At 39.4% G+C, this 18,614-nt stretch overlaps 1 protein-coding gene across 1 annotated transcript in view; it reads right to left on the bottom strand.

Annotated features, from left to right (window-relative positions):
• Nucleotides 1-3,134: 3,134 nt before the first annotated feature.
• The window catches only part of si:dkeyp-113d7.10 (putative lysozyme-like protein), a 38,072-nt gene continuing 22,592 nt past the window's right edge, over nt 3,135-18,614 (bottom strand). Inside the window, exons 3-6 of the mRNA XM_067570707.1 lie at nt 9,933-10,286; nt 7,521-7,901; nt 3,783-4,039; nt 3,135-3,584 (exon numbers count right to left, since the gene is read on the bottom strand). Coding sequence (XP_067426808.1) covers nt 3,339-3,584; nt 3,783-4,039; nt 7,521-7,901; nt 9,933-10,286 — 1,238 coding nt within the window. The 3' untranslated portion in view covers nt 3,135-3,338. The remainder of the gene's footprint in view (nt 3,585-3,782; nt 4,040-7,520; nt 7,902-9,932; nt 10,287-18,614) is intronic.

Below are 18,614 nucleotides of genomic sequence, written 5' to 3'. Positions count from 1 at the left end.
GTTTCTGTCTGAAACGTAAAAACTGTACAACAAAAAAAAGGATACAAACTGCTGAGATTCACATTCAACGAGTCCAAACAAACGATGCCACTGACGCACACCGACGAAGTTTATCTTTTCGTTTGTTTGTTTTCCTGTACGAATAACGAGAGAAGAATCCTCAAAAGTCGTCCGAAAAATGTAAAATATGACAACAAAATGCACAAAAATCCAAAAAATTGAAGAAAAAAAGAGAGAAAAAGTCTGTTTGTTAAAAAAAACAATAAAGGGCACTTTAAAAACAAACAGGTAGAAAAATGAAAGGTCACTTCTTCCTGCACGAGTGACGTCCAACGCTGTACAGATCCAACACGGGGAAACAGGAAACAGGAAACGACGGTCTGAGTCCGACTGCTGAGGCGATGAGCTTATTGCAAAAAAATAATATTCACCTGCCGGGACAGAAACTCACCTGCAGCAGCTGGAGGTCGCTTCCTGTTGATGAGGAGGGTTTTTTAAAATATTTTACAGGAGGAGAAGAAGAAGGAGAATGTTTGTGTGCGTTTTTTTTTTAACATGTTTTTTTTTTTTCCCTTCGTCGTCTCCGATGTGACGCCTCCTCATCACTTCTTGTTTCTGGGTTCAGTTTTATTTCCATTCATGTGTTTAAGTTTTCTGTTTTATCCTCTTGGAGTGCAGATCTGTTCGCTTTGTTCTGAATCTCTTATCGAATCTGTTTTTCTCTCAATATAATTTTAAAAAAAAAAGCTGGTACGTATAAAACGGCAAAGAAATGCTCTTAAAAAATGATCCTAAAATTCTTGACGTGGAAGCTCTGAGTAAAGAAAAATACAAAACATTAAAAACCCACATCTTTAAAAAAAAAGTTTAAATATTTAGAATAATTTTAATTTAACGTTTATATATTTTATTTTTAAAACTCATCAAAACTCTGGTTTTCACAGTTTAAGTAAAATAATAACACTTAATTGTAAGTTTCCTTATTTATCATTAATAATCAGTATATTAACAGTTAATAAATACTTTAAAACAGATATAAGTGTTATATATATATATACACACAATTATCTGTTAATATATTTTTTAAAACAAAACTTAAAACTTTTTAAAGTTGCTTTTACTTTGAAACCTTTGCTAACATCCTGTTTCTGTCTTTTCGTATTTTTTTTATATGAAATGTGCAATATAAATAAAGTTTTATTTAAACAGAGAATGAATGACAATATAGAAAAACTGTTGTACTTATACAAAATATGTCTTAATAGGAGAAGTTGTTGACAAATATTGTACATTAATAAAAATTATAAAATAAAAAACGTCCTTGTATCTGCTCATAACTTCATGATTGTGTTTTATTACTTATCAAATGTTTCTAGACTGATTATAAACGATAAATAAAAAGGGACTTTAAGTCAAGTGTTACCAATAATTGCACTTTCTCATCATGTATATAGATGTTTATAATATGAACATGAGGAAGATTAGAAGAATATTGATTGTTTTTACAAAAAATAAGAACAATTTTAGAACTCTGACGCATTTTTACTGAGTAGTTTTATACGTACCGGCCCTTTAAACACTCTTAATGATTTATTTACATCCTGTTTGTTAAATGTATGTTATAAACTGTGACTGTTTATGCTCTTTATGATAAGTTTTTATGAATTGTGAAATCACAAGAGGTGTAAATTAACTGTTTTTTCTTAGTTTACTTCAGTTGTATACATACTGTACTGTATATATATATATATATATATATATATATATATATATATATATATATACTATATATACTGTATATACTGTATATATATGTACTATATGCTTGTGTATAAAACTAATAAAATGTTGGTCACAAACAAAAATTAATTGAACTGTTTAGTTGAATTTTGTTACGTATGAAAATTAACGTTAATTAAGGTCTAAAAATGAGGAGACATAAAAGATTCGATAAGAAATTCATTATCGTGTTTCTGATCAACGAGGAACCTGATTGAACACAGAACCATCAATCAGAACCCGAACCGATCAATTTCTGGTCCTGGATGGTTTTTTTTTTTCTTTTTGATCCAGAATACAGACGTTGTGAGAGTCGAGTCATGTGACCTTCATCCAGAGAGACGCTCCGATTGGTTCTGTCCGACGAGCACCAACAAGGAGGGATAGACCGATGATTATCAGCTACTATCAGAATTTAAAGATTTATCTGTTTTAAATTGAGCTTTAATGTGCTGTGAATCTTTTAATGTAAAGCTTCTAGATGTAATGTTTTCAGGATTATATTATAAAAACATTGTTTTTAATCTTGTTCTGTGAAACACTTTGGGTTCACACTTATAATATGAAACCTTTGCACAAAATCAGTAAAAATCATCTTGTTATTGGAAAACTGTGATTAAAGGCAGAGTCCATCATTCTGGAGAAAGATTGAACTACACCCCTTCCCTTCATGCTCCTTCAGAAGCTCTGCCCCCCCCCAAAACTCATGGATGCGCGTTGCATCCAACCAAAAGAGAAATGTGGCGGACTCCAGAGCGACGCTTCTGCTGTAGAGTCGCTTCTGTTCCTCTCAGACTTTCATCACAACAGTCTGTCGTCACTCCGCAGCTCCACCAGCCGACTGAACATTTAGAGTTTGCGTCTCGGCTCCACAGTGTTTGTAGTTATTGATTAATTGATACGGTTAATAAGTTGACAACAGTCATACAGCAGGATGTTTGCTCAGATTACTGAAACAGACTCTGTGAGACCGTCTGTCTGATGATACTGGTCACAGCATCTCCCATCACCAGTCCTCCCATCATCCAACGGCGGCTGGAGACGGAGACTGTCATGATCACTCCCCCCCCCCCATCCTGTGCACAAACGCCGCCTGCTGATTGGCTGGAGTAGTGTTGCGCACTGTGGGGAGATATTCACTGACAAAAAGTGTGTTGAACAATCTTTCTCCAGAATCTGACTCTACCGATAATTAACTGTTCAATGATCTGCAGATTGATCACTAATGAGGACGATCATTAGCTGCAGCTCAGACTGGACTTCCTGTTCTGGTCGGTCTATCCCGGATGATGGGTCAGTGTACCGTGTGTTTGGTGAAACATTTGATTCCTTCAGCTGACGGGAGTTTATCTGCATTTCTAGAAAAAAAAAAAAAAAAAAAAAAAAATCTTGAGAAAACCGTTTCCAGGCAACATGTCGTGGACTCGGCGTGTCTGTGGTTCTGGTCTGTGTCGGTTCTGTGGATCGTTGGACTCTGTTGAAGCTCTGTTAAGTCTGTTTGTGTCCTCTGATGTTTCCAGTTCAGCCCCAGGTGAGCCGCTCCGTCCCCGGGCCCAGGTTCAGGACCTGCTGGCGGGGTGCTGGGTCCGGATGTGGCTGTGGAGGCGGGTCGCCGAGGAGAACCTCTTCCCGCACTCTGAACAGCGTAACGCCGAGGCGCTGCTGGGCGGGGACGAGGGCGAGGCGGCGGTGTCGGTGGCGGCGTTGTCGGCGGCGTGAGTCTGACGGTGAGCTTTGAGGAGCAACACTCGACTGAACCTCCGACCGCACTCCTCACACTCCGACCAAACCCTCCGCCTCTTCTTCTGCACACACACACACACACACACACACAGAAACCTGATCAATCCTTCAATCAATCAACAGGAAACAATCAATACATCCTCGTTTATACGGTTAATGCTGACATGTCTGTGTACACGATCAATGACCCCAAAAGCTGCTGATGATCAGATCTGATCGGCTTCTTTTTATTATTTTTATATGTTCTTTATTTCAGTTACCTTCCTCCCTTTCTCTTCCTCCTCCCCCTCCTCTTCTTCCTCCTCCTCTTCCTCCTCCTCCCTTGTCGCCAGGGGTGACAGTGAGGTCTGGCCGGCTGGTTCGACGCCGTCGCGGCGTTCGTTGGCTGCGTCGATCGCCAGAGCGGCGAGCGTTTCCTTGGCGGTGGCGGCGGCCTCGTCGTCGTCCTCCAGCAGCTGAGACGGCAGCGTCAGGAGGCGATGCAACATGGACGCCGACGAACGCCGACCTGAACTTCCTGTACGGAGAGAGAGAGAGAGACGGAGAGTCAGAACAAGACGAGCTCCAATGATTCGTCAATCAATCAATTAGTTGCCAACTATTTTGATAATTGATTAATCATTTTAAGTTTTTTTTTAATTGTCTGATTCCAGCTTCTTAAATATGAATATTTTCATTATTGATTAATCTGCTCAGAGAACTAAAAATATATAAATATATGCAAATATACATGATGTTGCACATCGGATGGAATATAATTTATCACATTGAGTTCTATGTGATAAATTCTTGTCTTGATTAATTGTTTTGACTGCAGCAGTAAACGCTGAGAGCTGCAATCATTAGTCGATCGACATAATATTGATCAAATCAATCAGATAATTAATTAGATAATTAAATAATAGTTTCAGCTTCTCTAATGTGAGGATTTTAACGGTTAACTGAATATTTTGGTCACTTTGGGATCTTTCACTGTTTTCTGACATTTTAAAGACAAAACTATTAATCAATAATGAAAACAATCATTAGTTGGAGCTCTAAACAAAAGTCAAAGACATTCGCTTTACTGTCTGACAAAGAAAAGCATCAAATTCTCACATTTGAAAAGCTGCATGTCAGCTGTTATTGACGACTAATAAAACATTTTTTTCAATTTTCTGTTTTCTAATCAATTGATCGTTGCAGCTCTGCTGCTGACACGACGACACGACGACAAACTAACTGAGAAAAACCTTCTGTGAGCAGAAAACTCAACAAACTTCAAGTATATTAAAATCTCCTCAGATATGAACTGAATGTTCTGTCTGATTGATGAATGATGTCATCATCCTGCAGGGTTTTTTGTTTGTTCCTCAACAGAGTTTTGAGCCTGTTGTTTATTTATCTTAAACGTGTTTAATATGAATCATTATTAAAGGGACAGATTTTTATTTGACTATTACCTCTTCACAAAGAGACTTCCTGATTAAATGAAGGTTAAATTAACTTGTTGTATTTGTGTTTCTGCTGTTATTTTCAAAGTGTATTTTTTGTTAATGAAAAATAAAGGAGAAAAAAAAGGAGAATGGTTTCAATGTGTGTGAGGATGAAGTTTTGTTTTCTTCATTTATGTAAGATCAATACACTGATTGATAATGACATCATGTGTCCAGTAGAGGGCAGCGCAGAGAAACTAAACAGCACACAGTGATGAGATGAAGCTGCAGGAGGAGGCTCAATGTTTCCACTACAGCTGAACAAAAATAACATTTTACTGCAAAAAACAGAACTGAAACTTCAGATTTTATTTTTTTAAAGAGCTGCAGCAGCTGCAGGATCATCATCATCATCATCATCATCATCATCATCATCATCATCATCGTCATCTCACACAGCTACAAGCAGCACAACTGAACGAAGCTCAGACGTCCAGTTTAATGACCAGACTGGTTCCTACAGACTGCTGCTAGTTAGCGTTAGCTTCCTGCAGGCAAAACAAAGTAGAATCTGAACTTCAGCTGCAACTAACGATGATTTTCATTATCGATTATTCTGCTGATTGTTTTCTTTATTAATAGTTTTGTCTTTAAAATGTCAAAAAAAAGTGAAAAATGCCATCACAACGTAACTCAAGTTTATACATTCAAAAGTTCATTTTATTTATTTTTTAGCAGGAAAAACAGCGCAGTGATGTTAATCACTAGCAGCTGCAGGTCTGGCTCAGTTTAAGGTCTCCTGCTGTCCTGCAGTGACGACAAAACCAATAAAATATATAAAAACAAGACAAGCAGAGAATTAAAGTTGACGAGTTAGACAAAAGAAAAAAATATACATGTTTTTCACAGCGTTTCCATCATGTCTATAAGCAGCAGTCAGGTGTCTGTAATCATTCCTCCTGTTCATACTGGACATTAAAAGATCCTTCAAATGTGTTTTCAATGGAAGTGATGGAGGATAAAATCCACAGTGTGTCCACACAGTCATTTAAAAGTCTGTGTGAAGCTTCTATTCAGCTTCATCAGTCTGAGTTAGTCATATCAAGTGGATATCTGACACATTTACAGTCTTTTTAGCATCAAATTCCCTCTTTGTGTTTCCTCGGACAGTGTTTCCCTGTTGAGCTGCAGGTGGAAGTATAGTAACAAAAAGAGGAACTTTGGCACTAAAAAGACTGTAACGTTGAAAGATATCTACTTGATTTGACTCATTTGGACACTGAAGCTTCATATTAGCTTCAGATAAACTTTGAAATACGTTTTTACATTGTAAGGTCATTATGAAGGGATCTTCTAATGGTCAGTATGAACAGGAGGAATGATTACAGCAAGAAAAACAGGTTTTATGTTCATTTGGGCTCCTGACTGTTGTTTTAAGACACACTTGAAACATGGTGAACTCGTCCTTTAAGCTTAAGAAGCTACATCATGTAACTATTCTGCATTAAAATGTCTAAACTAGACCTATGTTCTATATTTTGATGAGTTGTGTACTTACATTATGCCAAATGTTTCCAACAACAGTTGGTTTAATTTGGTTGCCTGTCAATGGCGTCATATGGCGAAAGAATAAACACACACAAGATGATGATCCTCTTTGTGCGCATGCATTAGTGTTGTGGTTGTTCACCAGAACAATTCAGTTTTAAGCCACATTTTTATGATAAACTTCTTAGATTTTGGTCATTTTTAACTATATCTTTTAACCGGATGAAGGATTTTAGTCATCAGACGTCTGGATCTTCAGTTATCAGAGAAACAAACTGAGCAAACGTTAGCAGCAGCTCGGCTAACAGCCCCTCCGGACGTCCTGTGTCGGTGAAACACTGATTTTTTAACGTGAAACAGCTTTTTTAATCACAGAGTCTTTTTGTTCTGGAGAGGAGGAGACCTCTGTGGATAATTTGACTCCCAGTAAAAACATCCTGAACAATGTGGTGGAGGAATCCTAACTGGGAGAAGCTGGTTGTTTAACAAAGACAACAACTCCCATGATCCCACGCTACTTCATGACATCATCACACTCTGTGTTTGGTTATTGTTTTAAACGAGAGACCTCTAGCAGCTGAAAGTACGTATCATGTGTTTAACAACTTGAGCCCCGTTTTTTGTTCACATTCAGTCAAACAGTTTCCATTAAAGTCGTGTGAATCAGCTGTTAGCAGTGATCACTGATCACTGTCATCCTGAAGAAAAGGCAGGTTCTGTTATTTATTTATTCTCTTATTTCCAAGCTGAGGTTTATTTGTGATGCATCAGAGATCATAATATCCTCAGGAAGTGTCAGTCACACTGAAACTAAAAATGTGTTTCACATCTGTGTTCAGATTTGAGTTATGACTCAAAGAAGGAGGACGAGTTTTGAGGCAAAGTATAAATCTGAATCAAAATGATGTCATTTCTGAATAATAACTGAAATTATAAACGAATCTGTGCTGGACGCTATGAAGGACATTAAAATGTGGAATAAAAGCATTTAGTGTTTTAAACGTGTGTTGGAGCAGCTCAGGAGATGCTCCTCACCTGTGGGGCTGTGGGGGGGTCCAGGTGAGAGTCCGGACCCAGCGGTCTTGGCCCCTCCCCCGGCATTCCTGTGGCTGTCCTCTTCGTCGGGGGAGAACACCTCCATGTCCTCCAGCGGCATCCAGCGGGGGTCCTGCTGTGGGGAGGAAGGGGAGGGCTCCAGGGTCACTGAAGGGGCGGGGAGAGGCTGCACCTGCTGTACCCCTCCCTCACTGAGGCTCCGCCCACCGCTACCTCCCCCTCCCCCTCCTCCTCCTCCTCCCCCATCTCCCCCGAGCTCTTTGATCTGCCAGACGTCGCTGCACCACTTCTGACCGAAGACCTTGTCCAAGATGGGAACCCAGTCCTGGGAGACCGACAGGACGGGGGGGCGGTCCGGGTCTGAGGGGGGGCAGATTCACAATTAGTAAATAGGCTGCACTTTTCTACCTTAACTGACAAAACACTTTAAGCCTCTCATTCACACACACACACACACACTGACCCTAACCTTAACCACTGACCCAAAAATCAGATTTTTCCCCCGATTGGGGACATGGCTTTTGTTTGTTTCCTTATGGTTGGGCGGGTTGGGGCGGCTGTGCCTCAGGAGGTAGAGCGAGTCGTCCACCAATCAGAAGGCTCCTCCAGTCCGCCTGTCGAAGCGTCCTAGGCCAAGATACTGAACCCTAAATTGTAACTGCTGTGTGTGTGTGTGTGTGAATGTTGGCGTGTGTTGTAAAGCGCTTTAAGTGGTCAGTAGACTAGAAATGTGCTATATAAAAGCTCTATATAAAAGCTCATTTAGCATTTACATTATGGACAGGAAGAGCCGGGGATCGAACCACCAACCCTGCGATTAGTGGACGACCCGCTCGACCTCCTGAGCCACAGACGCCCAACTTTAACTTTATTGTTTCTGAAACAAACAGAGTTTTGGACTGAAAGCTGCTGACAGACGAACAAATCAGCCAACATGGAGATGGGTCACAGAGTCCAGGGGGGTGGAGGGGGGGCAGACTGAGACCTGCACATATAACTTGGACCTGAACACACATGTGTGGCAATAAAAGACTAAAATAAGAGACTCAAACTAAAACAAGCATGTTCAGCCTTCAGGGACTAAAACCAGCCAAGTCATTTAGGAAATGATGTCAGTGTGACGTACAAGTCTCCAAAATTCTCTTCAGTCTAATCAGATATGATCAGCGTGGGAGAAAACGGTGTGTTTAGAGGTGAGAGGACAATATAAACTGAGAAGTGAAGAGAATCGATGTGGGGAACAAGTTGAAGGAGGTAAAAAGATGACAAAAAAGTTTTGAAAAGAACCAAAACTTATTTTAGGAAAAATCAGTCGTCAGCTTCCCAAACCTTCTGGACTACGACAACCCGCGAGGGGTTTTCAGGGAAGTACGAAGGGAGGACGTTTCTCTTCTTTTGTTAATAGTAAAAGTAAAGTTAGGCTTTGTTGTCGGCTTCCTGACTCATTTTTAGGAGGGAGCGAGAGAGTGGCGGTGGTGGAGCGAGCTAGAGAGTGAATGAAGAGGGAGCAGCGGTGGCGAAAACAAAGCCAGTGAGTGAAATATTTTGTGTCGTTTTGTTTTATAGAAATAAAAAAAACATCAAACACTCAGCAGATGATTTACTGTGGAGACAGACGCTCATTCATTCATCACATCCAACTCATCAGTAAGAACAACAGAACGAACTCCTCCTGGGTCTCATCTGCAGGATCTACCTGGTTCCTCAGATGGAAACACAAACAGCTTCGTTTCTCACATTAGTTCCTCTGATTCCAACGTACCTGAACTTTTTAGACAAGCGTGTGGCGTTCAGGAATAAAATGTTGTTCTTTGAGCGAGAAGTTTGGATTTTTTTTTTTTTTTTTCCATTTGGGGGAAGCAGAAGAAGCAGAAACATATTACACCGTTTCTGCAGCTTCACCAAGTTAAATTTAAGACTTTTTAAAGACATTTTAATACCACAGAGAACATTTACACATTTAGTGCCTGTTTTATGTTAAAATGTTATGAAAGACATTAATAAAAAACATAAAGCCTGATAAAGCCTGGAATTATTTAGCAGATGCAATGTGAAATAAATGTCTGTTTATTTAAATTTATGTCACATTTGTGTCATTACCTGTCAGTATATAACAATATAATATATAACTAATGACTCATTAATTAGCAGCAGATAAACGATGGAGAAAAAATAACTTCCCGCCAGTTTTTGCTAAAATTACATTAAAAACATCTTTTAACTAACATTCGTGCCTTCAGCAGGATACATATTAATATTTAAGACCTTCATGAATGAAATGAAAGACTTTTAAACACTTTGAGGCCTTTTTTGAGGAAACCAACGACTAAATCAACGACTAAAAGCTGTTGATATAAACATATTGGTTATTGATTGATTAACTGCACTCACCGTCTCTATCTGGTGTCTTCTTGGACTCTGTGACTTCAGTGAGCTCCTCTCGGGCGTCCTCAGAGCCGCTGGGTGACACCGAGTCGTTCTCCGACCCCCTCCGCCTCCCCCCGGCTCCTCCTCCTCCTCCTCCTCCCCCTCTCCCCTTCTCTCCTCCACCACCTCCTCCTCCTCCCGCACTTCCTCCTCCTCCTCCTCTCTCGGAGCTCTTGTCCAGTCTCTCCTCCAGGACGTGCTGCTCTTTCTCCATCTTGGTGATCTCCAGCAGGAGGTCATCAAACGAAGCCTCCACGATCTTTGTCAGCTCGCACACAGCGAAGTCCAGGACCTGCTCCATGACCGACTTCAGCTGGTCTGCAGGAGAGAAGATCATCATCATCAGTATCATATAATCATCTGTGTGGACATCTGGGAGTCCATTATTGTCTTTATGTTGAAACGTTTCTGGACAAAAACAGTTTTAGAGTCGAATACATGAAGAAAACTTCAGTGTTTTATCGACTGATTCATTGATTTTATTTCCACAGTGAAACAACCTTTGTAGACAAAGTTCACAACGTACAAACAGCAGCATATTTGTTTTATTTGAACGTCTTCCTGTGGATATTACACTTCAGAGACACTCAGAGACACTAAAGCCTTATCCTGACAGGATGAACGTCACAGGGGGAGGTGGGGAATGAAATAATTTAACTCATTGTAACCCTGAGGGAAATGACAGGATCTGGTCTGTACATATGGACATTCAGCAGGACAAAGCCAAAGAAACCCCCCCCGCCCCCCCTGCCCACCTCCCCCCCGCCCGACCTCCCCCCTTGGCTCTCTTTCAGCAGAAACAACTAGTGAAAACAACACTGACATCAGCTTTAAGTTGATATGTTGAACTTGTTAGCAAACACTTGCTTATTTCCACATCCAGCAGTTACGGAGCAACATTATCATTCATGTGGAGTCGTGTTTCTGTCCACCTGGTGAATGTAAGTCCAATATTCACTCTCTTTTAACTCTGTTTTTACTCTCTACCAACTCCTGAGGGAAATATCTGGCTCTTTAGTTGCTAAATGCTCCACTATGTTCACCAGCTAGTCTACAGCTAACTGTGTCTGTTTGGTGCTGAGCAGGTAGTGAACAGTGACTTTTTACAGCTTTTTTTCTCTGAAAACGACGCTATGAGACGCTGAGAGTGAACCAGAACAGTAAAGTTGCAGCCGGAAAGATAAACAATGAGCTGAAACTCACTATAAAGCTCCGTAAAGCCGAGAGGAGCTGCAGAGTCTCTGATAATTCTCTGTAGGTTCATCACTACGAGCCACAACCAACACTGTCACTGTATAGATCAGACTGTGGAGCAACAGAAATATATATTATAGAAATATGTTATATACGCTTTAACACTGACACTTCCTGAGGATATCAGTATCTCTCAGGTCCAGCAACAATAAACCTGCAGAACTTGAACCTGAGAATCATCACACTGAAGTTTTCTTCAGTATCACAGTGATCAGTGACAGTTGTCTGCAGACCGTTAATAGAGACTGTTTGACTAAATGTAAATAACCGCTCAGTGTGTCAGAGTCTGAAAGCCTCTATTGTAGAGTTAACGCCTCATAACCATCTCTGCCTGGAGGGCTTCATGCCTTTGGTCGTGTGTGTGTGTGTGTGTCTGCAACTAACCTCACATACTACTGAACCCATCAGCCTCATATCTTTTGTGCACATTTCATCATCTTCATCATTTTATTTTTATATGCGGAAAACACATTGAAGGAGAATCAACAATAAATGCAAACGCAACTAAAATCAAACAGCAATAATATAATAATAATATAATCAAATGCCTTTTATTAAATCAAATAATTAATTTCTTCCACTGCACTGTAAACTTTATTCTTGTATTTTCTATTTTAGCTTGTTTTTATGTTCTGTTCTCTTTAATAAACTGTTTTAATTGTATTTAATTGTCCTTTGATGGTTTGTTTCTTTTGCACTTTGTCTTGATGCTTTTAATGTTTAATGAAACGCCTCGTTGCTGAAATATAAACTACATACATGGATATATCGATTAAAAACAAATTAACAATGTTAGAAAGTAAAAGTGTAGGAATTGACAATGAGAGAGAAATAAATACAAATCAACAAAAAAAAAACAAATCAAAGTGAAATATGGAAGAAAGAAAAACAACAGGAGTGAAAATTTATATTAACTTTTTTTCTAGAGCAATTATTTTCATTAATTAATTAATCAATCAGTTGTTTGGTCTTTAAAATGTCAAAATGTTAAAAAAAAATGCTGATCAGTGTTTCCCAAAGACGACGTCATCAAATGTCTCGTTTTGTCCACAATTCACAGATCTTCAGTTTACTGTCAGAGAGACGAAAGAAACCAGAAAATATTCACATTTAACAAGCTGCAATCACAGAATTTAGACTTTTTATCTTAAAAAATGACTCAAAACAATTCATTGATTAACAAAATAGTTGGTAATTAATTTAATAGTTGACAACTACACATTGCAGCTTTTTTTTTTCCAATATTGTTACGACATCACTGATCCTCCATACATTCATACACACATCTGTCCTAAAACTCTATTATCACTACTTGAAACTGGACCGGCGGAGACGTCAGTTCCCTCTGATCTAAACATATAAAATAAAAACCAACAAACATTTCCTCATCAACAAACGCTCTCTGCCAAGTGGACTCATAAATGTACAGCTGCGTTTCCCAAACATCCTCCAGTCCATGAACGCATCACTGAACATCACGTGCAAAAAGACAAAAATGTTTTATCAAAGAAACTCAGTGACAAGTAAAAACCATCCAGCACGCGTCCATCTGTCCACTGGCCTCCAATAAAACATGTGACCTTTCTGTCATGCTGTCATGTGACCTGCAGACACAGGATGACCCACTTTCCTCTTTTAAAAATAATAAATAATGAAACCGTTAATTCCCTCTCACTGACAAACAAACAGACCAATGAGCTGCTGACTGTCAGTCACTGTGAGTGTGTGTGTGTGTGTGTGTGTGTGTTACAGAGCGACAGACGGCGTTATGTCTCGGTGCAGATGGCGACGCAGACGTCCACATTTGTCATATCTGACTAATAAGTACACAGTTAATACTAATCTGCAGCGGGTGAATTCACGAGTTTCTGCAGGTTCATCAAGTTAAAATGAAGAAGTTTTAAAGAGGAAGTGTTCTGCTGCTTTATCAAATCCTTCATCATGTTATAATTCCTGCTGTTTTTTGTTTCATTCAGAGAGCTGGATAGAGAGGGGACTGGTTTTTAACCAGTGACGGCTGCAGAACAAGCAGGTGCCAACAGAAACGCGGTTATGACGGTTTGATCATTTTACTTTTACATGTTGGTGTGTTTTTAAGAAATTAATGTATATGAAGACTTGTTGTGTCATTTGACGTGTAAACACATTTGCTCCCCCTGACGGCTGCTGTGGCGTGATCCACCCTGAAACTGACCTGAAGATGAAGGTTTATTATTTATTACATATACGATCATTCACAGTTGGTATTTCCCATCTACTCAGTACTGACCAGTACTGTAGTCACTGGTTTATTATCTCCGGCTGGCTCCAAACAGAGGAGGCGGAGCTTAAACGTCTTCACCTTCTGTTCGACCTGCAGGAACCTCCAGGCCGACATGTTGTCACATCTTACACAGCTGATAAAAGTCTCCAAGCAGGTGTGTTACCATTAGTTTATGTTACTATGATACTGTTGGTTACTGGTAACAGCAATCTGGCGCCAACCCCTAACATCTCTTTAACTTTAGGTTCCCATCAGGATTGAGACCCTCAGATGCATGAGGAAGAGGAGAGGACAAGAATGTTTTTGTGTTTGTTTTTCCCAGATTAGATCATAAAGGTGTGTTGTGTCTGAGATCGAAGGCGTTCTTTGGTTTTGGATTCCAGGAGAATCCACGGCTGTGTTCCAGTGTATTAAAATGCCTTCACTGTAACGGCATTTCAAGTAGACTGCAGCCAGCATGCCTTTGTAAGGGAGCAGTGAACACTTTGCCAAACTCTACTGTTTTGCATCAGTCTGGTTTTAAACTCTGAAACATTTGAACGTGCCATTTTCAATGAAGGCATTTTAATAGATCCTCTGCTGTTTGAAGAGATTATTTTTATTTTCTGCTAATTGTAGGTTGCCGGTCCTGATAAACCACCTAGAAAGCAGAATCTGAACATTATTGCTGCACAAGTGATGATCAACAACGAATCCCACCTTCAGACTCTGAAGGGGAAATCTACTTATCTATTATAAATAAAACCAACTCACTTTACATTTACCTGTCATATTTAAAGAGAATCCAAGCACTCAGTATTAAATTTCTTTATATTTGAACCTTTAAAAAAGTTTTAAAAATGATGTAATTTAACCTGCAGACACCTGGTTTCATTTAAATAATTTTAATTAACAGATCTTTAAAATGAAGAACCAAGCTGAAACAATGGCTCTGCTGCTGTGACTTGGTTTGGAATTGTTTTTAAATTAAGTATTAATATTATAATTATTATTACTACTATTAGTAGTACTGTTATTATTTTTATTATTATTATTATTATTATCTTGTCTTGGCCGTGCGGCACCATGTTTCCATACATGCGTGTCTGCTCATGATCTATAGATACTAAAAGAAAAGGGATCAAATAGAGGAAAAAGATTAGTAATGAATTGATCCGTTCCTGTCACTGCTGTGTGAAACTCATAGTTAAATGTCAGACGTCTGGTCTTTCTATGTTTCCAGGTTCGGGCGGATCGTTGCTGATATTCTGGTGAGTTTACACTTGTAGCTTCGGTCTTTGTCTCTTATAACAGACGTTTTACGGATCCTCAGATTTCTATCTTTGTCTGCACAGTAACAGTGAGAGTGCAGAGCTGTGTGAAGTGTGAGAGGCGTCAGTGCAGAACAAACCAGCTCTGTGTGTTTTTATCTGCTCTCTGATCTGACTCCATTAATCACAGATAAGAGCCAAGCTGATCTGAGAGCAGATCAAAGGACCAACTGGAATTCCCCCTTAATAAGCCTCATTATGAGCGTTAATGAAGGGAAATAAAGATCAAACTGAGTCAGTGTCATCTGGTCAAACACTTCAGCCTGACTCACTTTATTATGTTTTTATTGTGTTATCTACAGATTCTGATTTATTACATCTGATAACAAGTTTTATATTCTCTTATATTTCACTTACTTTACTACAGAGCCAAAAGGCAGATGTCTGGTTGCATTTCAGATTTAAAAACTATGACGACAGAGAAGAGCTGCACTAAAGCCACGTATGTAATAAATGACCAAATATGTAAGATATGCAAAAAAGACGTGAAATATTGTGGAAATATCACAAATCTCCAAATACACGATCAGATAGACAATCTGCAAAGACATTTATGTTTCAGTTAATGTCTAATTCTCCACGAGCCCAAAAACTAACTGAAGTTGTTGCAGCTTTCATATGCAGGGATGTAGACGCCCGTACGGCGCTGCTGAAAACGACGGCGTCCAAGCCTCATTAATGTACCAAAAACACGTTTTACGGACAAGCAAACATTTGAGTGAAGTGGTGAATCTCAAACCTGACAGAGTCGCACTAACTGGACACAGCTGGACATCCAGAGCAACAGATTCGTACCTGACTATTACTGCTCACCTGAAACTGTTATCTTACAAACAAACACCGAGCCATCGTAACGGACAATGCTGCGAATGTGGTCATTTTCTCATAATAGTACTACAACAAGCCACAAGCTCAAAGAGAAAAGCAAAGGATACCGGAGCTGCCTGCACATCAGCTGGTGACTGACGTGGTAACCTGGTGAACAGCAGCACGCCGGAGATGCTGGAAACCTTCCTGGATCTGAAACCTGCCACCTGAAGTGTTCAGGAATGAAGGCGATGTGTGCAGTCCCCAACTCTATCTGTCATTGCACATCTGCACACACAGCTGCTGATCTCCTACAAGTCAAAACCAGTCTAACTTCAATGATTTCATTATTGTGGGTTTAATGCTTTGCATGCCACAGCCTCAGGTGTTTCACTAAATTACAGACTAGTAGCTACAAGTACTGTCAAAAGAGCCCAAATTAGTGTAATATTCCTTCTTTATTGATGCAGTTGTGGAAATAACTTTCGTTGAGTTTTTATTAGCACACTTTATTTCATCTCCAAATTTAGCCCCACTGACGATGTGATAGACTCGACTCTCCAGCTCTGCATCATCCGTTAGTAAACTAGAAATATATCTTTTCGATTTCTATATTTGGGACTCAACAGCTTAAAATACTTCACTTAGTGCACGTTAGTCAACAGCACTGATCACAAAACCAGCCAGCAAGACCCACACGTAGGCTGCAACGTTAACGTTAGCTAGCCAACTTGCTAATGTGTTAGCTAACGTGCCAGACCAAAGACATTTTAAAGTCTCCAGTGTTAGCGTTAAAGTTATTTACCATAAGCAAATCAATGATGCTTGTTTGTTTGTTGATGATGAGCTGAATTCTTACTAACTTGTTCACTTCCTTTAACAAAGTCACAATTAGCTTTTAGCGGTCCAGGCTGTGTTACAGAAGAGGAGAGTCGTCTTATTCTCGTCTTCAACACCATGTCAGTCTATTTTCCATTTTTCAACTGTAGAAGCAGCCGTTCTTTGCTGTCTTATTTGCTGCAGTGGTGTTGGCAGGGTTTGAGTTGCCTTTTAACGAGGCCCATTGCAGCAGCGTAAAGTGAACAACAGCACTGTTTGTCTGTTAGAGACGGAAATTAAATGAATTGAATAAAGATAAAATGATGGGTTAATGTAGGATTAGGATATTGGCCTGAATTGGTTAATCTAAAGTTATTTTTTTAAACTCTTGGGGACAATTTTTGCCCCTCGATCACAGTTTTTAGGGGCATTCTGAGATTTCTTGGGGCATTTTTACCACTGCCCCTTGTTCATTTCCTACGCTGCCTGGTTTATACTGGATTTGTTTACCTATTCAGGGTTGTTCTCTCTCTGCCAGACTGCTGTTCAGACTTTGTTGTGTCTTTTCACTACATTTACCGTGTTGAAACGAACACACTGACTGATCACCTGCGACCGTACAAACACAAATACAGATATAATCCTGACACACCAACTAAAAGTAAGAACACACTTGTGTCCACATGATGCGACCCATCTCTGCACCACACCCTCTGCACTAAAGAAAGCACCGCTACTATTTTTATCTGGTCACTCAATACTCACTGACTGTAGAGTCTGTAGAGTTGCACCATATTGTGTTGACTGCTGTGGTGTGTTGCTCATGTTAAATAAAGACTATATTAATGTAACTGCTTTGGTGTCGATTCTTAATGTAAACATTAATATTTTTAATAATGCACCGGGTCAGAAGGTTCCTCTCTTTCATATCCAAACAAAGTTGGTGTTTGTAACTGAAACATCTCAAACCTAATCGATATCCAATCAAAGTGACAATATCATCAAATTGGGATGTTGTGAATCTGAATCAAATCAAATCAGGAAGGCAGTGATGATACGCAGCTCTAGATCTGAAATATGAGAGTAGACAATGTGAACAACACATGGAAACACCTTAGCAACCACCCTAGCAACCAAGGCCACAGAACGGACCGCCGTTAATCAGCACGTGTGATGACCCGACGTCAGTTTGTTCACCTCAAATTTCTGATCTTTGACCACGTTCAACACCCGACACCAGAACAGGATATAAATAACAGAAAAACACAAGAAGCACAACGGGCCCTTTAAAGGATCTCAGACGACACAGTGATGAAAGTTCGTCTTAAGAACATAAATTATTAAATCAAGAGCACAAATTAGTTATTTTTTCCTCCATGGCTCATCATGAACGACGTACTTCACCTTGTTTGTTAAAATTTGTTTAAAAAGTGGATAATAGACAAAACACAGACACACGTCACATGTAGCTAAAAGCTAAAATGAAATAAAAATACTATAAATTATATAACATAAAATATAAAAAATATATTTAACTTTGGTTGTTTAGTTCACACTCAGGCTGCAACTTCTCATTATCGATAATTTTTTCAATTGATCAGTTAATTGTTAATGTAATGTAAACAATACCTCAAGCTGACGTCTTCAAACAGCCCAAAACCAAAAATATTCAGTTTTCTGTCATATTTTATGACAAACAACAACATTAAATCATCACATTTCAGCAAATGTTTGCAAATTATCAAAATAGATGCCGATTAACTTTCTGCTCATTGTCTAATCAATCAATTGATTAATGGTTGCAGCTGGAGTTTGATTTGAACAAACTGAACCAACAAACAGCTTCTGTTGTTTGAAACGTTTTCTTGTTTTGTTTGAAATGCAACAGCGAGGTGAAGTCACTGCAGGATATTACATCGTTTATGGCCTTGCTTCTGTTAATTTGTCCACTCGCTCTACATGATGATTTAATCTGAACCATGCAGAGAAACTTCTCTTAAAGACTGAAACAAAGCTTCCAGCTGGCAGCACAGCTGCTGTTTCTCCACATTTGCTCTGAGCTGCTGTTGGTTTTTACTTTCTTGTGTTTTTGGGACGTGACTGATTCTCCGTTCAACGCTCGGAGCAACAAACACAACTAATCTTTTCTACACTTGGCAACAGTTTGCTGAGTTTGAGCCACAAAGAGCTTCA

Source organism: Thunnus thynnus, chromosome 17 (genome assembly GCF_963924715.1).
Source record: "Thunnus thynnus chromosome 17, fThuThy2.1, whole genome shotgun sequence".
Taxonomy (NCBI): domain Eukaryota; kingdom Metazoa; phylum Chordata; class Actinopteri; order Scombriformes; family Scombridae; genus Thunnus; species Thunnus thynnus.
This window is presented reverse-complemented; position numbering and strand designations above follow the sequence as displayed.